This window comes from Protopterus annectens, chromosome 3.part1, assembly GCF_019279795.1.
Source record: "Protopterus annectens isolate FY-2018-M chromosome 3.part1, PAN1.0, whole genome shotgun sequence".
In the NCBI taxonomy this organism is placed as follows: Eukaryota; Metazoa; Chordata; order Ceratodontiformes; family Protopteridae; genus Protopterus; species Protopterus annectens.
In genome coordinates this window covers 1,339,710,519-1,339,736,409 of record NC_056732.1, presented here as the reverse complement: position 1 = coordinate 1,339,736,409, position 25,891 = coordinate 1,339,710,519, and the positions used below count along the sequence as shown (strand labels likewise).

The 25,891-nt window shown below is 43.3% G+C and overlaps 1 protein-coding gene across 1 annotated transcript in view; it reads left to right on the top strand.

Annotated features, from left to right (window-relative positions):
* The window catches only part of MYBL1 (MYB proto-oncogene like 1), a 1,413,299-nt gene that overhangs the window by 226,682 nt on the left and 1,160,726 nt on the right, over nucleotides 1-25,891 (top strand). Inside the window, exon 3 of the mRNA XM_044067371.1 lies at nucleotides 13-84. Within this exon, the coding sequence (XP_043923306.1) occupies nucleotides 13-84 (72 nt within the window). The remainder of the gene's footprint in view (nucleotides 1-12; nucleotides 85-25,891) is intronic.

Below are 25,891 nucleotides of genomic sequence, written 5' to 3'. Positions count from 1 at the left end.
TGACCATTGCAGGATGAGAAACTAAAGAAGATGGTGGAACAGTGTGGAACAGACGACTGGAGCTCAATTGCATGCCACTTTTCTGTAAGTAAAGTTTAACTGTTATGTAGAAATTCAGAAAATAGGCATCAGCAGTACTGTGATCCGAATTTTTGGATGTATATGCTTGAGAAATCTTGCTGCAGCAGCTATAGTACAGCAAATTTTCTTTGAGGATTGTTGTTACAACAGATGATAAATGAAGCTAAGTTAAGGTGCAAGACCATTAGAAATGACAGAATTAGTAAGACAAAGCATAAGCAGCTACACTGAGGTAAGCTAGGAAAATTAGTGATTCATTCCATCATATTTCCAATGCTGATCTGAGCAATTACTGAAGTTTTGTGAGCATAGATGTCATAACTTAATCTAGGATGTTAAGTTGTCTATCTCGCCTTCATTCTTGCTGGATGGGTTCGGAGCCGACCTCGGCTCCGACTCGGCCACTCTAAAAGCTCGAGAGTTGGTTCCACCTCGAGGCTCCTATATCCCACAATGCTAGGCGAGAGTTACCTCAGATCTCGTTTGCGATCGAGGTGTTGGTTTTCTACCGGTTCTTGGTAAGTGACTTTCTTGTAAAGTTAGTGTATTAAAACCCCTTTAATTTTAATATTTATACTTATTTCCCTTAGTTTAGAGGAATTCTTATCCCTTCTTAAAATTCCTGTTTTTCCCCACAAGAACTTTAAGTTCTTTCCTGGGCCTACAGGCCTTTTTCTTTCCTAGTGGAGTGTGTGTGTGTTATTTTTCTTAAATTAAAACCTAGATAGTTGTTTTATTTTAAGTTAAACTAGACAGGGTGTAATCAGTGTGTTTGTGACTGTGTGTGTGATTACACCTTTGTGATGTCTAAAGAAGCAAAGGTCTCAGTTCAAGAAGTGTGATGCGTGCTGTCAGAAAATGTCTCTGACAGGCGCTCACACTTCTTGTGTCTACTGTCTGGGACCTTTGCACCTGCAGGACTCCTGTGCTGTTTGCCATGGCTTCAGCCCCAGGGTCCTGCAGGAAAGAAAAAATAAGTTAATTTTAAGAGGCTTACTCAAGCCAGAGGATTCCGTAACTGTGTCTTCAGGGAAGCCCTCCAAGGCATCTAGGTCTTCGGCTCCGACAACTGAGCGAGACCTAAGGCTTCTAAACCTCTGCCTACATCGGCTCCGGCTGGAGCCGATGAGTCTCAGTCCACAGTTTCTGTGGTTCCTCGGCTCGGCTGGAGCCGAGGTATTAAATTCCGTGTCGGCTCCGACCAGACCCGGAGCCGACAACTAGAAGAGGTCCAGGTCACCATCCCTTGGCTCCGTTCATTCGGCTCCAGGATCTCCCCTGCTGTCTGAGCGGAGCCAAAGATCTCACTCCTCTAGGTCGCCGAGGTTGTCGGATCATGACCTTCAGAGGGTAGTGAGTCGACTTCTTAAGTCGAGGCACTGGCCCAGATGCTTCAGAGCCCGACTCATCAGTCGATGCCTGCCCCTGTCCATCAATATATTCCTCCTTCGACTCTCTTGAGCTCGGGCCGGGTCGTCGGAACCGAGACTGTGATAGCGTCGGAGCCGATACAATTGTCTTCGGCTCCGGCTCGATTTCTTCCTTGGAAGAATCTCGGCCGGACTTCCCTCGTCGGCTCCGAGGGGTGAGTGGCATCGGACCCTTGTCCGACCCGCTCTTCCTCTCGGAGCTGGTGAGTTCGGCTCCGACATCGGCCTCGAGCCATCACTGTCGGTGCCGAGGGGTTCTCAGCTTCGGGCGGGGACCTCTGGCTTTGCCTGACAGGGGTGCTTCGAGGTCATGCGGAGTGTGTTAGAGCCTGGCTCTACCCACAGTCGGCGTCCGCCCCTCCCTCCACGGTGCCTCAGGTCAAGTCGACTCACTCCCTCATCCCGGACCGCAGAGAGCCAGCTCCTCAGGAACCCCTGTGGGATCTCATCCTCTTCGAGGCCTCTCCTGACTTGGCAGAAGAGCCCCTCGGAAGAGGAAGTGTAAGAGGAAACACATTGACTCACCTGAGTCAATCACATCTGATACAGATTTAGATGATTCCGAGGGTTCCCCGTTCCCCTTCTGAAGATGTCTCTTTTGCAGACATTCTAGAGATCCTGAAGCAGAGGGGAAATTGGCCAGCCCTTAACCCTTCGGAGGATGAATCTGTATATCTTGAGGCGTTTGGCTCTCGCCCTTCCACCTCCTGGGTATCCCCTTTGACCCCTCATGCAGGTGGTTGCTAAAAAGGCATGGACGGCCCCTGATTCAGTGGACCCCACTCCCAGGAGACCCTCCAAATTCATAACGGCACCAGCAGACAAGCAGTTCTTGACAAAGGAGTTTCTGTGGATGCTATGGTGGTAGCTGCTGCCACTAAGAAGGAACTAGCTGATCCTTCAGTACCTGTCCATCCACCTAACAAGGAATCTAGGTCCATGGACAGGTACGGAAGTGGATGTTTTCAGCGGCGTTTACTATCGTTAAGCTGAACTACCTGTGCCATTTCACTCGTCTTCAAAGGGACTTGATTAAAGAAGCGAGTGACATGTTGAAGGATCCTACAGCTGCGGGTTTCAAGATAAAATGAACACTCAGCTGGCTACCCTTAACTCCATAGCCAACTCCTCCATGCCTCCTTTCTTATGCGGCTGATGGAGCGAGTAGGTCCGCAGGGACAGGTGTGGCCTTACGTAGGCATGCCTGGATGCGGCTATGCAATTGGACCCCTTCAAGGCGTCTTTCACTAACTCCCGTTTGATGGATCATCTCTTTGGTCCTCAAGTGAAAGAAATCTTGACTAGGTGCGAGACTGATGGCAAGACTCTTTCTGCCGTCTGAGTCCGTTTTTCTACTCCTTCTAGGCCTTACCCCAAAGGCCAGAAAAGTGGGACAATGTGGTTCCGTAAACAAAATCAAGGGGCTTCGCCTGGCGCACAAAGTCGTTACCCGCCAGAGGCGGAATAACAATGGTAGGCGGCCCTCGAGGCAGGGGCTCCGCAGAACCAGGGCAATCGAGAAGCCGTCTCTGATAAGCCCTTTCAGCATCCCTGAGGTGTTGCCCGCTGCCCACCTTCGGAGGCAGTCGGGGGAAGGTTGTCACTGTACCCAAAAGCCTGGCTATCCCTGATCAAGACAAATGGGTACAGTCCGTCATTTCGAAGGCTATTCTATCCCCTTTCTTAGCATTCGAAACAATCAAAAAATCCCTTCCAGATGTTCCACCGCACAAAGGGATCTAGCGGTTTTGGAAATTTCAAAACTGCTTGCAAAAAGAGCAATTCAGCCAGTTCCAGCAGACCAGCAAGGATCCGGAATCTACTCAAGATTCTTTCTAGTTCCAAAGAAAACAGGGGACTGGAGACCAATTTTGGATCTCAGTATCTTGAACAGATCAGTCAAGAAAACAAGATTTCGGATGGTCACGCTGCAGTCCATCCTTCCCCTATTGGGAAAAGGAAACTGGATGTGCTCTATAGACCTTCAGGATGCGTACTATCACATAAAAATGAACAGACGCTCCAGAAGATTCCTCCGCTTCAGGCTGGGAACCAGTCATTTTCAATTCAGGGCCCTGCCCTTTGGTCTCACCACTGCCCCGGTGTTTACCAAATGCATGGCAGTGGTAGCTTCTCACCTGAGGCGACAAGGATTCCAGGTGTTTCCATATTTGGACGACTGGCTCCTCACAGCTCCCACCAAGCATCTCCTTCTGATGGCCAGGGATTACACTTTTCGCATTTGTCAAAAGTTAGGCATTTCAATAAATTGCGAAAAGTCTGTTTTGTCGCCTTGTCGTACTATTACCTACATAGGCGCAAATCTAGACACAGTAGACATGTCTGCGAGGCTAACAGATCAGAGAATAACAGACATACACAGACTGGTCTCATTCCTTTTCAACAACAACAGAATCAAAGCCAGGTTAGTTCTGAAAGTGTTGGGAATTATGGCGGCTGCCATACCTCTGCTTCCATTAGCCAGATTCCACATGCGAATCCTTCAATGGATGCTCTTTACACAATGGTCATACCAGCAACTTCCAATGTCCCACACCATTATGATCACGCATGCAGAAATCATCTCATGTGGTGGATGTCTTCCCCTCAGCTCTGGTTGGGAAGACCCTTTGTTCCTCCCCTCCGGTTGCTACTCTGACAATGGGCGCCTCCCTGATCGGGTGGGGGCATTATCAGGGCAGGACGGTCCAGGGCACATGGCAACCAGGCGAATGCCACTTGCACATAAATGTTCTGGAGATGAGAGCAGTGCTTTTAGCGTTGCAAGCCCTTCAAGACTCTCTCCCTTGGGAGCGATTGCAATCCAGACAGACAATATGTCTGTAGTGTGGTACATCAACAAACAAGGCGGAACCAGGTCCTACCCTGTGTCGAGAAGCACTCAGATTGTGGCAATGGGCGATTTCTTCTCAGCGTTTTCTGATAGCAACGCACATCCCGGAAGTCCAATCAAATAGCGGACAAATTGAGCAGAGCTATCCTCATGCCTCACGAGTGGTCTCTGAAAGACTCTGTTGTGAGAGAGATTTTTCTCAAGTGGGGTCAGCCTTGCTGCGATCTTTTGCTACTCCCCAAAACAGCAAGTGCAGACATTATTTCACCCTATTCCCTTTACCAGGCCAACCCAGCAGGGGCGCTCTAGTCCAAGTTTGGCCCGGGGACTTCTGTATGCATTTCCTCCCTTCCCACTAATCTCTCAAGTGATACAGAAAGCTATCGCTCAGAAGGCCTCGTTGATCCTCATTGCTCCTTACTGGCCTCGACAGGTGTGGTTCCCCTTTCTACATCAATTTCTACTGGAGCGACCTTGGCATCTGGACCTAGTTCCAGATCTTTTGATCCATCAATCGGGTCAGTTACATCGCTCCCTCCCCTCTCTGAACCTCACTGCTTGGTTCCTCCAGTTCCAACCTTAGCCAGGCTTCCTCAATTATCTCACTCTGTTCGAGATATTTTGATAGCTTCCCATAAATCTTCCACTAGGAAGATTTACTTGAGTAAGTGGAAAGCGTTTCACATTTTGGGCTCAAGGAAGGGACATAGATCCTTTCACTGCTTCCATCCAAATAGTCCTTGATTTTCTAGCTGAACTCTTCCATGCAGGTTCATCCCCTTCTACTCTTAAAGTTCAATTGGCAGCTATCTCTAACTTTCATGTGGGTATTTCTGAGTCTGCCTTAATGTCCCACAAGCTTTGCAAAGCCTTTTTGAAAGGAGTTTTTCTTCTCAGACCTCCTATAAGAAATCCTCCTTCTCCTTGGGACTTAAATTTAGTTCTTACTTCTTTGATTCTACCCCCTTTCGAACCTGCAGCATCCTGTTCTTTAAAATTGCTATCATGGAAGACTCTCTTTTTGGTAGCTATTACTTCAGCTAGAAGAGTCTCAGAACTTCATGCACTCAGCTGTCGACCTCCTTATCTATTGTTCCATAAGGACAGGGTATCCTTACGAACCAGCCCGTCCTTTTTACCTAAGGTAGTCTCGACGTCAAATCTAAATCAAAGCATTGACCTCCCTGTCTTTTTTCAAGAATATTCCAATAGGTCTGAACAAAAATTACACTGGCTAGATGTTCATCGTCAGTTTAGGTACTATTTGGATAGAACAAAACAATTCAGAAAATCTGACCAACTGTTTGTCTCCTATGCAGAAGGCAGAAAGGGACTTTCAGTTTCAAAGGTATCATTATCTAGATGGCTTACATCTCTGATTACCCTTGTTTATGAGATTAGACACCAAAAGTTGCCTAATAAACCTAAGGCCCATTCTACAAGAGCTTTGGCTACTTCCTTAGCCTTCCAAGACAGACTGCCTATTGACACCATTTGTGCAGCGGCTACTTAGGCTACTCCTCACACTTTCATTTCTCATTAATAGTTGGATTTAGCTTCTAGGCATAGAGCTAACTTTGGTTCCACTGTTCTCAGGAGTCTGTTCCGTTAGGCCACCCGGGACAAGGTGCTAGGGACGCGGTCCCATCCAGCAAGAATGAAGGCGAGATAGACAACTTAACATATAGAAGTTATGTTCTTACCATAACGTTCCATGTTAGTTGTCTTCTTCTCGCCTTCTTCTGCCCCACCCTCCTTCCCCCTGGCCTGGACAGACCTAGAGGAGTTGTGATTGTGACCTCTCTTTCTACCACCTCTTTCTTAGACATATGCTGCTTGCATATCTCCTGAATCAGGATGTAGGTCACCCTTCTTTCTCCCTGTTGTTAGAGGTGGACTCTGTTTAGAGTTATTCTGTAACTAGTATAAGCTGTGGTTAGCTTACAAACGAGATCTGAGGTAACTCTCGCCTAGCATTGTGGGATATAAGGGGAGCCTCGAGCCGGTGGAACCAACTCTCGAGCTTTTAGAGTGGCCGAGTCGGAGCCGAGGTCGGCTCCGAACCCATCCAGCAAGAAGAAGGCGAGAAGAAGACAACTAACATGGAACGTTATGGTAAGAACATAACTTCTATTTTCTTTTTCTACAGTTGAAATTTTGTCATCTGATAGAGTCACTGACTCTGAAGGTTTAGAAGTGATTGAGAAGCTTAAAAGAATTCTAATGAAACTAATACTTTGCAAATGTGAACTTTGTACAATGTAGGCGGTTGGCATTTTATAAGGGTGCCCTTGTAGCAGTAACTGTTGGAGTTGTTAATGGGCCTTTTCAACTTGGAAGAGGTCCTTGACCAGACGCAGGACACTTGAAAGGAAGAGAGATATTACTTGAAAGTGGAACAGAGGTGTTGTTATAATCAAAAATGTTAAATAAAGTAGTATCAAGTTGCTTGAATTCTGAAAGCAATACCTTGATCGTATTTTATCCAGTCCTTCCGGTCTGACTGATATGTACTGAGGTGCTTGTCCGATCCAATCTGGCCTTTAGTAGTACTTCTTCCTTAGAGTTCCATCAGAAATATTTCCTCCCATAATCCCACAGTGCACTAGCTGTCCTCAGATCTCCTTTTTCATCAGTTGCGTTCAGCTGGATCCTCAGCACCTCCCAGCTAAGTGTTCCTTATTATTTCAGTAATATTGTTAGCTCCACTTTTCTTCTATCCTTATATATAAAATATCTTTCCCTTTTCCATTACTATTAGCAGCCTTTTACCTCCACTCCTATGTGACATTTAGGCAGGAGGCCTAACATCTTTTTCGTTCTCCTGTCACTGTCATAACAAAAAAAAGCTCTGTTTGACATTTAAATTTCTGTAACCTTTATTGCATTGACTTCTGTCCTTGTTTATATTACAAGTTTGGTATTTCTTTTTGCTCTCATGGATAATACTAATAAGAGCTTTGTGAAAAGTAGCAAGTGTTGCCACAAATTATCATTCTGTGACACCCATGATCTCTGTGTGGTGTGCCTGGGACCAGATCTCCACTTGTAATGCCTGTGGGAGACATTCGCTGGCAGACAGGAGAAATAAATTAGTCCTAAAGGGGCTTCTTCCTCGTAACCCTCTCAATTTATTGGACTAACCGGAATAAAAGAAGGACAAGGGTAAAGAAGGAGAGAGAGAGAGAGAGAGAGAGAGAGAGGGAGACGGGGACAAAGATAAAGATTCTAGAAAAAGAAAACTTGATGTTGTTCCACCCTTGGCCCTGAAAGCCCCAAGGCAGGAACCAACTTAATTTCCTCTGGCATCAATCTTGGTGCCAGAGCCTTCCTCCACGATCGATCCCCTGTTTGTTGGAACCAGTAGTGATTCCAGACAAGTCTTCCAAGACCAGCTTTTAGCAGGCATTCTTCCCAAAGGGAACTGTCCCATTGCCTTGCCTTGCAACTACCATCCACCCAAGACTAGCCTTTGGGAGGCATCCTTCCAAAATGGAACTGTCCTGCTGCCTTTCATTGCAACCACTGCCCACCTCATCACTTTGGTCTTTCAGGAGTACCACCAATGCTGATTGGGACCGTATGATGAGGGCTTTTTCTAAAGACATAGATTGAAATGGGTGCTATCCACCCCACTCAGTATCAAGGACAGATTTTGTTGTCCCTTCATCTCTTATACTTGTTCTTTCTCTAGTCAAGGTTCTGTCCCCAGCAACTTTGGAGCCAAGATATCAACTGGAGTCTGTGTGTTCGTTGCTAACTGGTATCCTTACCTTGTTACTGGTACCGTAACATATGATTCACTTGACATTGAGACCTTTGACTCTGACTTCATATTGTGGCTGACTGCTCAACGTCAGGTCTTTGGCACCATCTTCTGCACCAACTCGCTTGGTGAAGTTCTTTGTGTTGGAGTCCTTACCCTACAATGCATTGGCACTGATCACTTTGAAGCCCCCCATGTGATCAGTGATGGGTTCTCCTCCTGTTCTTACACCGACTTCAGTTGGGATGGGAGCAGCTCCATTTTGCAGTTCTATGATGCTTATGGTATCCAGCGTTGGCATTCAAAGTGATGGAGAGGGTAATCACCACTCCTCCGAGGACACATTCAGAACCTCCAGATATGTCTGCTACAGTTGCTTGCACCCAACAATTAGTTCTTCAGGCCACTCATCAGATATCCTTGTGCAAGAGCAGACTAGTAAGTGTCAGGGAACTGTTGCAGGATCGGTCTGGGTTGTGTGGGGATTTGGATCCCCCAGCCCCATGGATATACCCTGGAAAAGATGTGCAAGTGAAGGCACATGGACTTCCCTACAGAATCTTTAACACTGGATACAGACTTGGGTGAGTGAGAGAACTCATCCCAATCCTCTCTGGAAGACACCACCTTTGGCAAAATCCTTGAATTAATACACCAGAGGAGATCTTGGCCAAATGAAATCCCCTCAGGACGAGCAGGTGCTCTTTGAGGCTTATTATTCTGTACCTTCTACCTCCTGTGTGGTCTGACCTGCCAATCATCTTATAAATATGGCCACCAGGAGGGCATGGCAGCAAACAGATTCCACAGAGTTTTGGCCTGAAAGCCTGATTTAATTCTTTTGCCCACCTATGGAGAGGCAGTACTGGCCCAAGGGACCTCTGTTGGGTTCTATAATCATAGCAGCAGCCATCACAAAAGACCTGTTGTATGATACAGCTGTTGCCATCCACCTAATAAGAGTCTAGAGAACTGGAGAAGATGGGGACGTACTCCTATGCCTTGAGTACCTTTGCTCTGAGGTGCTGAATTGTGCAACCCACATGAATCTTTTCCAAAGAGATTCAGCAGAACAGAAAGCCAATCATGCCAGAGGCAAAACAGTTGGAAACTACTGTAAGTACCATGCTGAATATTACTAATCTTTTCATGCGGCGGTTACATTTCGCAGTTGATGGAGCAGTCTTGGTAGCAGGCACAAGCATTGACATGAGGCATCAAGCTTGGCTTTACTTTTATAAGTTTGTGGACAGTTTTAAGATGTCCTTCACTAGTGCCCTTATGATTATTCTGCTCTTTTGTGATCTATGGTGAAAGACAAGTTACTGAGTTGTGAACAGGAAGATAAAACGCTGTTTGCCATAGGTGTCAAATTTGCCATCCCATTAGAAATCCAAGAACTGGAATCAGAAGGAGTGAAGTCTCTGTAGTTTCTTAAACCCCAGTGGCAAACCTTTGACTCTACTTCAGACTGGGGTCGCCATGGCAGTGGCAGCCCCTTTAACAGTTGCTAACCTAGAGCATGTGTAGGTCTGCAGAATCAAGGATTTTGGGGCTCAATTTCGGACAAATCCCAATGTCCCAGAAGATTTATCCTGACTGTATATCTCTGGAAGTAGTCAGGGGCCACTTATCTCTCCACTCATCTGCATGGATGGCCGTTGCACAGGACCATTTGGGTGGAAAGGAGAGAGAGGGGGGGAGTATCCATCCCCCACCCTATCAGTCCAGATCACTTTCAGACTTTCCACCATCAGCGAAAAGAGAATTCCTTATTCTTTTAGGAAAAAGAGCCATCCTAGATGTCCCACTACACTAGAGAGGGACCAGATTCTGTTTGAGATTATTTAAAGTTCCAAAGAAAACATGGACTTCATGCCCATCTTGACATAAGTTTAGGCCTCTGACATCTAGGAAGACTCCATTCAGAATGGCCGTGATACAAATGATATTGCCCTACCTGAAGGCTAATGATTGGGTGTGCTCTATAAGACTCAGGATGCACATCTCCACATTAAGATTGTGAAAGCATCTGGGTGGTTTCTTAGCTTTTAGCTGAGGGTCATTCATTTTCAGTTCAGATCTTCCCTAGATTCATAGATGTGTACTAGGCTAATGACCACAGAGACATTTTTAAACCTAGACATGCACCCCAAATCTCTGACAAGTTATGGTTCCCTTGATAAGTGTAAGCAGGAGCTTGGGAGATTAAACATTTACAAGCAAGGGACTGGGAGATAAACCATTTGCATGTTGCCTTTGTCTATTAGAGACAGGTGCCAAACCAGGAATGACCTTTTTGTTCCCCATCCAGTTGTCCAAGTTGAACTTGAATTGGGTTAGGGAGGAACTTTGCTTCACATGGATGGGGGATCCTGCTCTAGAGAAAAAGTAGTTTCTGGGATACATAGCTGTCATTCCAGCAGGTCCTGTTTATATCACAGGCAAGGTTTAAGTCTTTAGAACAGATGATTCTGGTGCTGTTTGTTTTGCAGATATGCAGGTGGTCCAGCAGGGTGGGGTCTGGCAGTGCCTTTTATGCCAGGCATAGATTTCCCCCAGCCTGTGAGAGATGGAATGCAAGGATAGGGCTTTGAGGTGGTCTGCATAGGACATGTTACCTATGTCCTGTATTCTTTTAATGAGGAACCTCTGTGGACATTCCAGTTGTTGGATGCTCCTAGTTAGGTACATGCCAACGGGGACATTGTAATCAGTGATAAATCTGATGAATGTCGAATGCAGTGGAGCAATGATCACCATGGACTTTTATGCTGAGCTTCCCCGGGAAACCAGCTGCTTTTTCTGCCTGACCATGGAACCAAGTACCAAGTCCTCCATTGGACCTTCTTCCAGCCACAAAAAGAAAGTTAACTAAGTAGCTTTTGCCATTGCAACAGGCTAGCAATTTGCCACAGCCGCATGTGGATGACTGCTGTGACCAGTGCTTGGTTCCTCAGACCACTCATTCTGTCTTCTGATTCTCTGTAGTTAACCACACCAGCTGTGGCTATTGGGGTTGGCCAAGGGAGAGCCACTCTTGTCAATCATGGGAGAAGGGGCAGGGAATATGCCCCCTGCTTAGCCAGAATTTAGAATCCATCCCTGGGGAAGCTGTTGATAGCAGTACTAGATCTGTTTGCCCTATTTTTCCTCTCAGAAAGAGAAATAAAACTAAACATTTAACTTCTCCAGTGTCAATTTCTCCGGACAGGAGTAATTTATTGGGCTTAGCTCAGGGTCTTGTGCAGGCTGTTGACCCTTCTTGTAAGGTGGTGTCTTGTAAAAGGAAAAAAAAAAAGGATTTTTCTTTCTCTGAAGAGATGCAAGAAGTGGAATCTGTAAAGGAATGTGAAGGAGCAGATGCAGGTTTTTTTTTCAGGTCTATGATTCAGATTCTGAGACTGGTATGGTATCTGAATTTCTATGATTCAGATTCTGAGACTGGTATGGTATCTGAATCTCTCAGTGGGGATTTCACTTTCCTTGAAACTATTTCCAGAATTAGCCAATGTTCTTAGCTGGAGAACACTGAGGTTTCAGTCGAAGATACTATGAAGTGCTACAACTGTAATTTCCAAAACCCTCACCCATCCCCCCAGTGCTGTCAGCATTAGAGGGTATGTTTGTAACAGCTTTATAGTTTCCCTGACAGCCACCCAACTGACCCTAATAAAGCAGATAGATGTACACAGTTCCTCAGTCTTTCAAGTTTTTATACATTAATCCTGGACGTGACCCAGCAGCTACAGCTTTAGTTAATTCAGCTGCTGCCAAGCATTTTGTTAATTCATTTCTTCTTCTGACAAGGATGGTAAAGCTATTGATAAGCTGTGGAAAAAGTATGATTCTGCTACTTTGATTTTAGAAGTTTGAATTGTCAGGGTCATATGTTAGTTTTATACTGCCTAATTGTGAAGGTTTGTGGCATGTTTTGGCTGCAGTTTCCTTTTGTGAAAAAAAAATCCATTTTGCATAATCTAGTTTTTGCTGATGCTCATCACTCACAATGCCTCAGTGGCATATGGAATCTGTGCCTGCACAAATCGACACTGGCAGCTTTCCAAAGCTCAGAATATCCTTCTCAGAGTCTGTGTGATAGGAGGGGCTTAGCCAATCCCCTATCAATGGAAGCTTAACCCGTCACAAAAAGTCAGTTATTCAGTCTTTAATTGCCAACTGTAGGACTCATAGTTGAATCTCCTCAGCAACCTGCATTAGTGGTTTACAGCTTCCAGACTCTTATCCCGTTGGGAACTTCCTTTCCATTTTATTATTACATACTTTTGATTTCATTCTGGTGCGCGCACGTGTATCTGTTAACTTTTTATTTAATATTCTTGTTACTTACTATTGCTGTTAATCCCTTTGGGAATTCTAACTTCTGTGTTGTTTGTATGCATAATGCTGCTTTTAAGCAGTTAATGGGCCTTTCTAAAGTATTCTATGATTTAGACTAGGAAACTGAAGTTCTGTGGTGTTAGTTAAACACCAGGCCAGTTGTTTCTGTCGTCTATTGTTTCTGTCGTTTATTTGCTTCATTTGGAAGTTCTGACAGGAAAATATTGCATTTTTTTACTTTTTTCTTCAATTATGTGATATTTGTTACTGATTTAACACTACTGTTACTGTGTTTATCTTTAAATTGTGATTATATGATGTCTTTTTCGTCCTTCCTTAGCTGATGGGTCTTGGATCCAACATTGGATCGGTCCTGAGCCAGTTTGATAGACTTTAGGCTCTATAACTCATGCTCATCCCCTTACCCACAATCCACTTCTCCCCAGTAACCTCAGATCTGGTTTGCCACTTCAAATGATAAAACAAGGTCACCATTAGTTTGAGCAGGTCATGGTAGATAACTGATATTTTTGATAATATTGCTATTCCTATTTGGATAATTTCCTCCTTTCTTCCTTCCACATAGTTTAAAAAATATATGTACATTTATAAAATAGGATTCTTCTTTCTATTCTTTGTCTTGAGAAGCTTGTTCTCTAGGTATATTGGTCTTGGGCCTTACGCCCTTGTTTTTTTTTCTGAGTGCTATCTACGGTTGGTTCTTCCATTGTTGGTTTTAGGTATTGCTAGCTTTATCCTTGGGTATTCTTAATAGTATTGCTGGTATTTTCCTTGCTTGTCATTTCACTTTCTACTGTTGTTCTTCTAGATATCATGTCTGAGAAGCCTACTGGTTTTAAAAAGTGCTCCACATACAGGCACAAAATTCCCAATTTAAATAGTCATTCTGAGTGCGCATATTATTTGAGACCAGGATATCTAAATGTTGACTGTGATGTTTGGGCTAACTTTAATTATAGATCACTGGTTGAGAGGAAAAACAAATTAATTTTGAAAGGCCTCCTTCCTTCATCTGTCTCTGGAGCCCCATTCTCTTCCAAAAAATCTTCAGGAGAGGCAGCAGACAAAAGTAAGGAATCAAGGAAGTGTTCCTCTGATTGCTGTCCTCCTTCAGTTTATTCAAGCTTGGCTACACCTGAGAAAATTTCAAAAACAGTAGACTTGTCAACTTCCTCTGCTTCATCTCTGACCAGCTGTAAACATTCAGATCCATTCACTTGCTTGAATCCAGCTTGGTCCAACTCTAAGTTACCTCAGGGTCCTGCTAGATTTTCTCCAGAGCCAGTAACTTCAAGGCTGAGCTCTCCCTTCCTTCAGGACACACCTGAAAGGGTATCCCATCCACAGTCAACATTAACTTCCCTCAGGTCATCTAGGAGCTTAACAGAAGTGGTTGTGGATAGGATAAAGAGAAAAATTCACAGAACTCAGATTCAAGTGGGTATTATTCCATCTCCGTCTTCCATTTGATCTGTGAGCCATCCTAATGTGCAACCCCAGCTTTTGACTCCTACACCGAGTGGTTTCGGAGACTTCGGACCCAAAACTTCTGAGTTTGTCTGTGCCAGATCCGAAGACTTGGCCCTCTTTGACTTCAACACTTTCTCTGATCCAGACAGGTCCTACTTTGTCAGATCCAGAAGGGTCCTTGGGGCAGTATCATCTGTGCTAGATCTGGGTGGGGTGGGGTGGCGGCTGGGATCGACTCTGATGTTCTTAGAGCTGTCCCTTCTTTTTAAAGCCTTGGTGCTAGATAGCTTGGTTCTGATTCCTGCTTCAAGGCTGGAGCCAATGGGGACTGGGTTTCATCCTACACAGGTTTTTATGGATCTAGTGAGGTTGAGACTCTGTTCCTCCATAGCTTTAGCTTTAGAGGTAGTAGAGAAAACCTTCGCCACCATTATGGAAAAGGCATCCTTACCCCCATTGGGTCCATCCCATGCTCAACTGCCTACTGTGGACACTGGGTTTTTTCAACCTATCCCATCGAGACAGCCTATCTGATCAAGCCTTGAAACTATCCTCATTGAGGACTCTGCTGGCACTTCAAATTTCACTCCAGAACCTTCCACTGAAGCGCCCCCTTAGAAGCTGTCATGCAAGAGGAGGCACTTAGACTCACCACAAGAGTCTTTAATTGAAAATACTGGCTTTGATGAAGGGGAAGGGTCACCAGGTTACCCCTTGAGAACGTCTAATTCAGTGAAATACTCAGACTTGAGACAGAAAGATGGGAAGGGGGATTGGAAGACTAACAAAGAAGAGTCTGTGTTCCTTGAGGCTTTTGAGGCCGGCTTGGCTACGACTTGGGTATTTCCCTCCCCACCCCAGGTGGATTAGATGATATATTTTATCTCCTGCTGGGCTTGGAAGGATCCTGTTGTCATGGAGCCCACTTCCAAATGCCATGACAAATATCTTGTTTCAACCAAAGATAGGGCTCATTGGAGCAAAGGTCCCTCAGTGGATGCTATGGTGGTTGCAGCAACCACAAAGAAAGAGCTCGCAGAGCAGAGTTCTACTGTCCATCCACTTACAGAGAGTCTAGGGCATTGGACAGATTTGGGAAGCATATTTACACCTTAGCATCCTTTGCCGTCAGGTCTATGAATAATCTAGCATATGTGACAGGATTTCAGAGGGAATTGATAAAACAGTTTTCCAATACCCTCTTAGGGTCCATGTCTGTGGAGGATAAGAAGAAGGTTTCATCACAACTAGCCAATCTTCAGTACTTATCTAATGCCTCCATGAGATTGATTTCTCTTGCTTCAGAAGGAGCTTTTAGAGTGGTGGGTACAGGAATAACTATTAGAAGACATGCCTGGATGTGCCTTTGTGATTTTGCAGAGCCCTTCAAGTCTTTGTTTATTAATTCCCCCCTTTGATGGATCCACCGTATTCAACCCTAACGTGAAGGAGTCTCTCTCTAGGAGTGAACAAGATGGGAAGACTGCATCTGCAATGTGAATACATTTTCTACCCCTCAAAGGACCTTCTGTCGAAACCAGAGAGGTGGCAGACAGATGTGGTTTAGAAAGATGCAAGGTTCTTCCCAAAACTCCTATGGAGAAAGATCCCATCATGGCAAGGGGGGGGGATTCTAATGGAAGGCACTGCCCCCATGACAGAGGTGGCCCTCAACACCAGGGCTTCAGAGCTCCTTTCTCAGAAAAGCCCTTTCAGCATTCCTGAATGGTTACCTGACAGCTACACACTTAAGGCAGTTGAGGGTCACTTATCCCTGCACCCACAAGCCTGGATAGCCATTACCAAAGATGCACAACAAAATAATTCCAGATGTTCATCCAGTAAGAGGAAAGCAGCAGCTATAGAAATACTACAGCTGCTGGAGAAGAGTCATCCAACCGGTCTCACAAGACCAACAAGGATCCTGAACCTACTCTAGATTCTTTTTAATGCCAAAGAAGATGGAGGAATCTAAGACCAATTCTTGATCTCAGCAATCCAAATTAATTCTTGAAACACTTGAAGTTCTAGATGGTCACGGTTCAATCCATCCTGCCACTTATGTAAAGACAGTTGGATGTGCTGCATAAATCTCCAGGATGTGTACTATCTTATGAAAATACACAGGAACTTCAGATGTCTATGCTTCCAACTAGGAGATAGTCATTATCAGTTCCAAGCACTGTCTTTTGGTCTCACCACAGTCCCCAAGGTGTTCACTAAGTACATGGCAATGGTAATGGCTCAGCTGAGACTGCACAGATTCTGGGTGTTTCCTTATCTAGATGATTGGCTCTTCTCTGCTTCCACCAAGCTTCTACTGATCCAAGGCAGGGACTACTTGCTACACCTCCGTCTTCAGCTAGGCATTATTATAAACTACATCAAGTTTCAGCTCTGCCCTGAGTTCTATGGTGCCTGTTTAGATACCCGAACACAAGTAGGTCTGCCACAGATGAGAATGGACACTTTATGCAAGCAGGCCTTACATATCCTATCTGCTCCTTCACCTCCAGCTAGATTAGTCTTACAACTACTGGGTTCAATGGCAGCTTCAGTAGTATTGGTACCCTTGGTTTACTTTCATATGAGGGTCTATTATAAACTCCAACAGTACAGTGTCAATAAGGCACTGTCCCCTGATGACACCCATTCACATCACAGACATTTGCAAGCATCACATAACATGATGAATTCATGCAGAAGTAGTCTCTCGGGGCTGTCCTTTGTCTTTTCACACCTAAAGCCACAGTGACAATGAATGCCTCCTGTAGAACAGAGGGTGTGTATGCACCTTTAAGAAGCATTTCCAGATGTAGGCACGTGCATATAAATAGTGAGCACGTGCAGGCAGCAGTGCCATTTTGAGAGAACAGCCAGAGTGTTAACATGTATGAGTGTAGTAGTCATTCTCTTCATAAGTTTATTTAAGTTACAAAGCCTCATTCCCGATGTGTTTGTGTGTAATAAAGCTGCTTGAACTGAACCCACAAATTTTCATCTGTTTTATCCTGACCAGATGAGCTACATGGTGTCAGAACCGGGATTAAGAAAACAACTACTTCAAGCTGTGAGGTGCAGAGTTAAAGGTGAAGGCAAGTTGACCTGGTTGAGTGAAACAGAGCTCGAATAATCAAAAAAGGGCCAGAAACGATCTCAAAGTAACCAAAACTTGCAGAAAAATTTATTTTGCAAAGAAAATGAAATGGAGCACTTGTAAGGCACAAAATGCATTATTAATTAAACGAGTAGCACAAAACGTATTATTAATCAAACAAAAGGCACAAAGCGCGTTATTAATTGAACAAAATGTTCGAAACTACGATATTCGATAAAACTAGCAGAGATATTCATGTGGGGCTCAGAATTAACTTTGGTTTACATAACAAACATGTTTAAAGTAAAACTAGCACAAGAGAAGTATAATGAGTATGATAAGAGATTAAATGGACATAACGAGTACAATAAAAGGGCAAATTAAGGTTAAAAATTAAGGTGACTGCATGCTTTTTAGTAAAAAAGTTGTTAGAAGTATCTCCGTGTGTGTGCCTTATTACGGTGCAATTATTTCAGAGTTTGCTGTGTGCAAAGTGAGTTATACTGCAAAGTACAGCCATTTCGAAAAGTTTCTTGCGCTGTGTAAAATTTATTTGCAGAGTGCCGCCATTTCAAAGTGATTCTTACATTGTAAAGTTATTTTGCAAAGTGCAGCCATTTGAAAGGTTCCTGTGCTGTGTACAGTATATTTGCAAAGTGCATTCATTTCGAAGTGTTTCTTACTCTGAGCTTTTTCTGCTCTGTACAGTTTGTTTGCAAAAGTACAGTCATTTCAAAGTATTCCTTACACTGATAAGGAGTAATTTTGCAAAGTATAGTGATTTGAAGTGTTCTTGTGCTGCAGAAACTTATTTGGCAAAGAATAGTTGTTTCAAAGAGTCTGTTGTGCTATTGGGCATAATTACAAGATGTGAAGTTGTTCAATCTCGCTGTTAATTCTTTACTGATGGGTTCAGAGCCGATCCCTCGGCTCTGATACGGCCAATTGCAAAGCTTGAGGCCAGGTCCCTATCCCATGATGCACCTGTGAATTACCCCAGATCTAGTTTGCCTCTGCAACAGATCGGAGTTTCTGAATTAGCTTGGGCCAGATAAGAAAATTTTTTTCATTAAAAACTCTATAAAAGTTTTTGATAGTTAATATAGTTAGTTAGCTAGGTTTATCTATAAAGCTCCTATAGCTTTTAGTGTGCTATTCACTTCCCTTTTACTATTTTTCAGATATTTCTAGTTGGCCTCTTTTTGGCCTACTTAGTTGTAGTTCTTATAGGTGTGGTCTGTCTAGCCTTCGAGTTTTTTTATGTAAGGCTTAGTTCAGTAAACCTGTGTTTATATAGATAAGCTTATTGCCTTTCCTTCTCTCAACTTGCTGTGCTATTTGTGACCTTTTTGTCACATTTCTTAGACAGTGTTCTGGTCTGTCTAGCCTTTTTGTATTTATAAGGCTTAGTCTTTGTAACTGTCTAATTTGCAGTGTACTCTACTTATTTAGATAACATTGTTATTCTCAGCAGCTAGTTTGTTGGCATAGTCTGCTTTGTGTGACTTCACATAGTGTGTGTGTGTGTGTGTGTGTGTGTGTGTGTGTGTGTGTGTGTGTGTTTTAGCCTGTTTTTATTAAGGCTTACCTGCTATCCATTCTATTTGGAGAAAATTTACTATTGTTTTTTGTGTGGCAGTAAATATCTGTAAATTTATTATGGCGGATCAAGACAAGCACCCCAAATCTGGGTTCAAAAAGTGCCCTAAGTGTGGCCAGACAATGTCAGTTACAGACCGTCACGTCAACTGTGTTTATTGTCTAGGGGCTCTGTATTAGCAAGACAGTTGTGCCATTTGTTATTCCTTCTCCTCTAGGGTCCTGCAGGAAAGGAAGAGGAAACTAATCGATAGAGGCTTGTTGAAGCCTTCCTTTCAGGAAGCTTTGAGTGACCAGGATGGTCTTCAAAGTCTTCCAACATACCCGTTGGGGGACCTTCATCCTTCTCTGCAGTCCCTGAAGCTGACAGCTTGGCTGCACCAGTTCCCATCATAGGCAGGTTCCATAACCTTTCCAGTGAGACAAAACCAATCCTTTTGTCCTATCACAAATCTTCTACCAGAAAGCTACATCTTAGCAAATGGAAGAAATTTTCTATATGGGCCTCAAAAAATTATATTGATCCCTACCAAGCCTCTATGACTTCCATTTTAGAATTCTTGACTACGATTTTCAATGAAGGAGTTGCAAAAGCAACAGTTCGGGTACAATTGGCTGCTATATCTAATTTTCATTTTGATTTGAAGGTTTGAATATCATGTCTCGCAAGTTATCCAAAGCATTTCTCAAAGGGACTTTTCATATGAGACCTCCTGTGAAATCTCCCTATTCTCCATGGAATCTAAATGTTATGCTTTCATGTATAATTCTCCTGCCATTTGAGCCAGATTCTTGTGATCTCAAATTTTTGTCTTGGAAGACCATCTTTCTGGTAGCTATTACTTCTGCCCGCAGAGTGTCAGAGCTTCAGGCTTTATCCATCAAGCCTCCCTATTTGATATTTCACCCTGAAAGAGTATCACTTCGAACAAATCCCTCATTCTTGCCCAAAGTTTGCACTGAAACCAATCTCAACCAAGTTATTGATTTGCCAGTTTTCTTCCCCAATCATTCTAACAGTTTGGAATATATGCTGCACAAACTAGATGTTCACAGACATCTCAGATTCTATTTGGGTAGAACAAAGGATTTTAGGAAATCAGACCAGCTTTTTGTTTCATTTTCAGATTCCAGGAAAGTGAGACCAGTGGCTAAAACTACTCTGTCTAAATGGTTATCTGATTGTATCACCTTTGCCTATTCAGCTGCCAGTATACCTTTGCAACACAAGATTAAAGCTCACTCAACCAGAGCAGTTTCTACATCTGCCTTTTCTGCCAGACGTCATATTGATAATATTTGGCAGCAGCCACTTGGTCAAAACCTCATAATTTTCTCACTCCTTACAAAGCTGACAAGGCCTCCAGGGACAGGACCTCCTTTGGATCCACGGTCCTGAATAATATACCCCCGTGAGCCACCCTAGATTGATGGTGCTTGGGACGCTACCCATCAGTAAAGAATGAACGGCGAGATTGAACAACTTCACATAAAGAAGTTATGTACTTACCATAATGTTCCATGTGAGTTGTTCATCTTGCCTTCATTCTTACGTCTCTCCCTCCTACCCCCTCCTGGGCTGATAGATGACCGAGATGCTGGTTCCACCCTGGCTACTCAAACCTTCTCTTCCTTTTCTTTAGGAATGTAGAATGGCATATGGTATTAGTATACTCAGCAAACAAGATCTGAGGTAATTCACAGGTGTATCATGGGATAGAGGCTTGGCCTCGAGCTATTTGAAGACCTTGAGCTTTGCAATTGGCCATATTAGAGCCGAGGGGTCGGCTCCGAATCCATCAGTAAAGAATGAAGGCCAGATGAACAACTCACATGGAACGTTATGGTAAGTACATAACTTTTTTCTGACATAAAGTTCTGGCTTATATTTATGTGTGTGTGCATGTTCGTATATAATTTCAAGCACCTCTATTTATGTGTGTTGATATGGCAGAGGCATTTCACAGACCCATTCTACTTGTGTTTGATCGTAAATTGGGGAGTATTTGAGCAGGAATATATTTTCATACAAGCAGCTTTTTCTGACAAAGATGCACGTACAAGGGTGCTCATAACTTAGCTGGGTCAGAGGTCACAGAGAGAGAGAGAGAGGGTTCATTTGTGTATGCACCAGCAGAATATGCAGGAATGGGGGAAAAACACCATATTGAGGTACCAGCTGAATCAAGAGAGGACACTGAGTGCTTGAAACGTAAATTTAGAAAAATGTGCAACCCCCCCAGACAAATGTTATCTTAGAGAGGCACCTATTTTATTCAAGAGACCAAAAGCCAGGTGAAACTTTTGCAGCTGATATCACTGACTTGAGAAATAAGGCTAAAATATGCAGATATGATGACTTGAAAGAGGAGTTAGTAAAGGCCAGGCTTGTGTGTGGTCTTGGTGATGGTGCAGTGAGAGAGATTCTGCTTCGTGACAGTGATTTAACGTTAAGAAAAGGCTTAGCCATAGAGATTTGTCAAATCCATGAGCTCACAGAATGGTGCACAAGTATGCTTGCAAGTAATAAGAGCATGGTTTCAGCAACTTCTAGAGCAAACGTAGACTGCATGCAGCACGTGGCAAGCAGAAGCAGGCCTAAGGACATGGCAGCTGCAACCCCCTATGGGATTCCCTGGAAGACCCCGTAACTTTCTAGCAGGTTCCAAGACTAGCTCAGTAAAAAGGACATGCTCAGTGCAGTTTGAGTGAGTCAGCAAAACCCAAGTCAAGTCTTATTGCTAACTGTCATAACTGTGGAGCCAATCATGAGTCTAGAAGAGAGAAGTGCTTAGCATTTGGTCAGCAATGCTACAAGTGTAAAAAAATGGAACCACTTTCAAAAGTTTTGTAAATCAAGCCAGCCTCATTCAGTTATTAAGAAAGGTCACTCAAAAAAGCAGGTTGATCATATAGAAAGCTGCAACCCAACTTTCTGTATAGATGGTGTATCCGTGGTCGGTAAAAAGGTTAATGCTGCATTTATTGGCAAAGAACAAAGTATTTTGTACTGTCCTGATAAATGGTAAACCCACAGAGCTCAAAGTGGACACTGGTTCAAAGCGTAATGTAATGTCAGCAGAAACATTTGCTAGAATAAGAGCTGGTGAGCAACTTAGTTTGGCCAATTGTGCAAAGCTTATTGCTTGTGGGAGGTTAAGAGATTCAAACTGAAGGCTCCATAGTGCTTTAATGCTATTTGTCTGGGAACAGTTGCAGCTTGCAATTTTATGTAGTCTGGACACCTGTGCAGTCATTATTAGGTCTCAGATATAGTTTAAGAATGAAACCGCTTTCTTTTACCAAAGACTGCTTTCTTTTACCAAAGAAGTACATCATGTAAGCATATGTCCTAGTTCCAACTTTACTGATGCTATTTTCTCAGAGTATGCTGATGTGATCGACAAGTTAGGCAAACTTCCAGTTGTGTAAAGAGATTCAAACTGAAGGCTCCATAGTGCTTTAATGCTATTTGTCTGGGAACAGTTGCAGCTTGCAATTTTATGTAGTCCGGACACCTGTGCAGTCATTATTAGGTCTCAGATATAGTTTAAGAATGAAACTGCTTTCTTTTACCAAAGAAGTGCATCATGTAAGCATATGTCCTAGTTCCAGCTTTACTGATGCTATTTTCTCAGAGTATGCTGATGTGATCGACAAGTTAGGCAAACTTCCAGTTGTGTACTCCATGAAAGTAGACCCAGAGGTCAGTCCAGTGGTCAGACCAGCAAAGAGAGTTCCAATAGCTATGCAGGACAAAGTAAAGGTCCAGTTAGACAAAATGGTGCAGTAAGTTGTGATTTGTTTAGTCACAGAACCAACTGAGTGTCTGTCTTCCATGGTAGCTGCTCATAAGAAAAATTCAGATGAAATCAGAATATGCATTGACCCAAGAGACTTGAACAAAGCATTAAAAAGACCTCATCATCCTATGCGTACAGTCGAAGAGATTGCCATCCTCATGCCAAATGCCATTGTTTTTTCTGTCTTAGATGCGAAGAGTTCATTTTGGCAAGTAATGCTTGATCACAAATCTTCACTACTGACTACATTCAGTACCCCATTTGGTAGACACAGATTTCTCAGGATGCCTTTTGGAATAAATTCTGCCAGTGAAGTCTTTTAGCGTGCAATGGAGTAAATTTTTTTGGGCTATCTGTGTGCTATATATAGTTGGTGATTTACTGGTTGGAGGTAATGGTGAAGCAGAGCATGACAGAAACCTCAGGACAGTTCTGGACAGAGGGCGTGAAGTGAACCAGAAGCTCAGTCCTCTGAAGTGTAAATTCAGACTACCAGAAATAACTTGTGTAGGTTATTTATTTACTAGTACAGGCCTACGACCAGACCCTTACAAACAAGCAGCCATTCTTGAGATGCCAGCCCCAGACAATGCCCAAGCCTTACAGTGTTTTCTTGGTATGGTTAACTATTTGGGCAAATTTATCCCTGACTTTAGTGAGTTATCAGTGCCTTTACTAGAGCTGACACGCAAAAATATTGCCTGGTCATGGTTAGAACAACACCAGAGAGCATTTGGTAACTTCAAACAGCAAATTGCCAAGCCGCCTACATTGAGATACTATGATGACCACAAACCAGTAGTTCTTTCCTGTGATGCTTCAAAGTTCGGTCTTTGTGCGGTCATTCTTCAAAAGGGCAGACCTGTTGCCTGTGCATCTAGAACTCTTACCCAAACTGAAATGCAGTATGCTCAAATTGAGAAGGAACTTTTGGCAATTGTGTTTGCATGTTTGAAATTCCATGATTATATCTATGGCCGAGCAATCCAAACAGAAACTGATCAGCAACCTCTAGTCACTATTTTAAAGAACCCTGTGCATACCGCTCCAACAAGACTACAAGAGTAGTGCACAGATTACAAAAGTATAATTTCAAAATGGTCTATACAAAAGTCAAACTTCTTTATCTGGCTGATACCTTATCCAGATCTCCCAGAAATACCACAGAACAGCTTGATGCAGAGAATTTTGACTTTGATGTCATGGAAGTGCATAATTTTTCTACCACACGACTTGAGCTGAGAGATCATACAAAGATTGATCCAATTTTGCAAAAGCTCAATCACTTCATCAATGTTCTATGGCCGTCAAAGCAATCCTGTATACCACCAGAAGTACAACCTTATTTTCCATACAGAGATGAGATGCTGATGGAAGATGGTATCATTTTCAAAGGTCCAACATTTATTGTTCCAGCTTCCTTACAGTATGACTACATTCAGATTTTGCATCATGGCCACCCAGGTTCTGATTCCACCAAAAGGGTGAGAGGACTAGTATTTTGGCCTTCTCTATCAAAGGACATTGATGAAGTGCTTTGTTCTTGTTCAGTATGCAAAACTACTAAACCACATTTGCATAAGAAGTCACTCCAGCTAAGCCAGATTCCAGAACTACCTTGTTCAACAGTATCCACTGACATATTTGAGTGGAACAGTCAGCATTGCTTAGTGTTGGTAGACTCTTATTCAAACTGGTTTGAGATTGATTTGCTACCTAACCTAATGGCCAGTGCTGTTATTATTAAGATGCAACGTAATTTCCTAGCCAATGGTAGTCCACACACAGTTATTATGACAACCGTACCCAGTTTACCAGTCAGTTGTTTCAGAGATTTGCAAAAGAATGGGTCTTTATCCATGTTACTAGTAGTCCTGAATACCCACAGTCAAATGGTCTTGCTGAACGTGCAGTACAGAGTGCAAAGCAATTACCAGAGAGGTCAAAGCGTGACAATACCGAGATCTTCTTGAATTTACTTAATCTCAGAAATATACCCCGTGACAACCTAGTTGGCTTGCCTGCTCAGAGACTTCTATCTAGGCAAACCATAACAACCTTGCCTATCAGTTCTAGTTTGTTGGTGCCTAATGCTAAAACAACAAAGCAATCAAAGCCCACCTTTTTAAAAAGCGTTCTTTTCAGTCCAGCTATGATGAAATGAGCAGGTTTCTTTGTCCGTTGAAAGGAGAGACAGTGAGGATGCAAACAGCAAAAGTCTTTGATCAAATTGGCAAGTGAGAGGCATATGTGCCAAGCCAAGATCCTACTTAGTGGAATGTGAGGGTATAGAATGCAGGAGAAACCGCAGACATCTTCTTCCTGTTATCAGAAACGATATCGCAGCATCATACCTGTAATACAGACTCTATCTCAGAGCAACCCTGACAATGTTCATACCAAAGAACATGTTTCAGTATCCATTCCTGTTCTTGATGATGTCCCCAAAGTTGAACATACCTTGAATGGCCGTCCCTGTTGCTAGATCCAATTCTGACTTTTATGTTATATGATCAGGTCATATTTCTAGACCTAGTGTAAAATACATGGCAACCTGGACATGATAATTTTATGTGTGTCTAATTTTGTATGATTGCATGTCAAAGAATTAATTCTGTATAATTGCATGTCAAAAAATAATTTCTGTGTAAACTGCATGTTATTGAATACCGTCATTTAGTATATGGCCCATTTCTCAAAGAGGGAGGATGTAGAACAGAGCGTGTGCATGTACCGTTAAGAAGCATTTCCAGATTTAGGCACGTGCATATGAATAGTGAGCACGTGCAGGTAGCAGTGCCATTTTGAGAGAACAGCCAGAGTGTTAACATGTATTAGTATAGTAGTCAGAATTTATTTAAGTTTAAGTTACAAAGCCTCATTCCTGATATATTTGTGTGTAATAAAGCTGCTTGAAATGAACCCACACATGTTCGTCTGTTTTATCTTGACCAGACGAGCAACACCTCCCAACTGAGTTGGAAGGGGCATTACTTGGGAAGGACAGTTTAAGGTACATGGTCCCAGACGGGCCAGTCTTCACATCAGTATCCTAGATATGAGAGTATTCATGTTGGAGTTGCATGCTTTTCAAGATGCTGTCCCTCTAGTGATGATTGCCATTCAGATGGACAACATATTAATGCTCTGGTACATCAGCAAACGGGAAACCTGATCCTGTCCACTATGTCGGGAGGCAATGAGTGTTTGGCAATGGGCGGTCTCTTCCATCCGCTTTCTCTTGGCAGCCCGTATTCTAGGGAAAATCAATGTGCTAGCAGACAAATTGAGCAGGTCTGTCTTACTACCTCACAAATGGTCTCTCAATCAATCTGTGGTGGAAATGATATTTTGTCAGTGGGATCAACTGTGCTGTGACCTCTTTGCTTCTCTTCTCAGTGCCAAGTGCATATCCTAGAGAGACTGTAG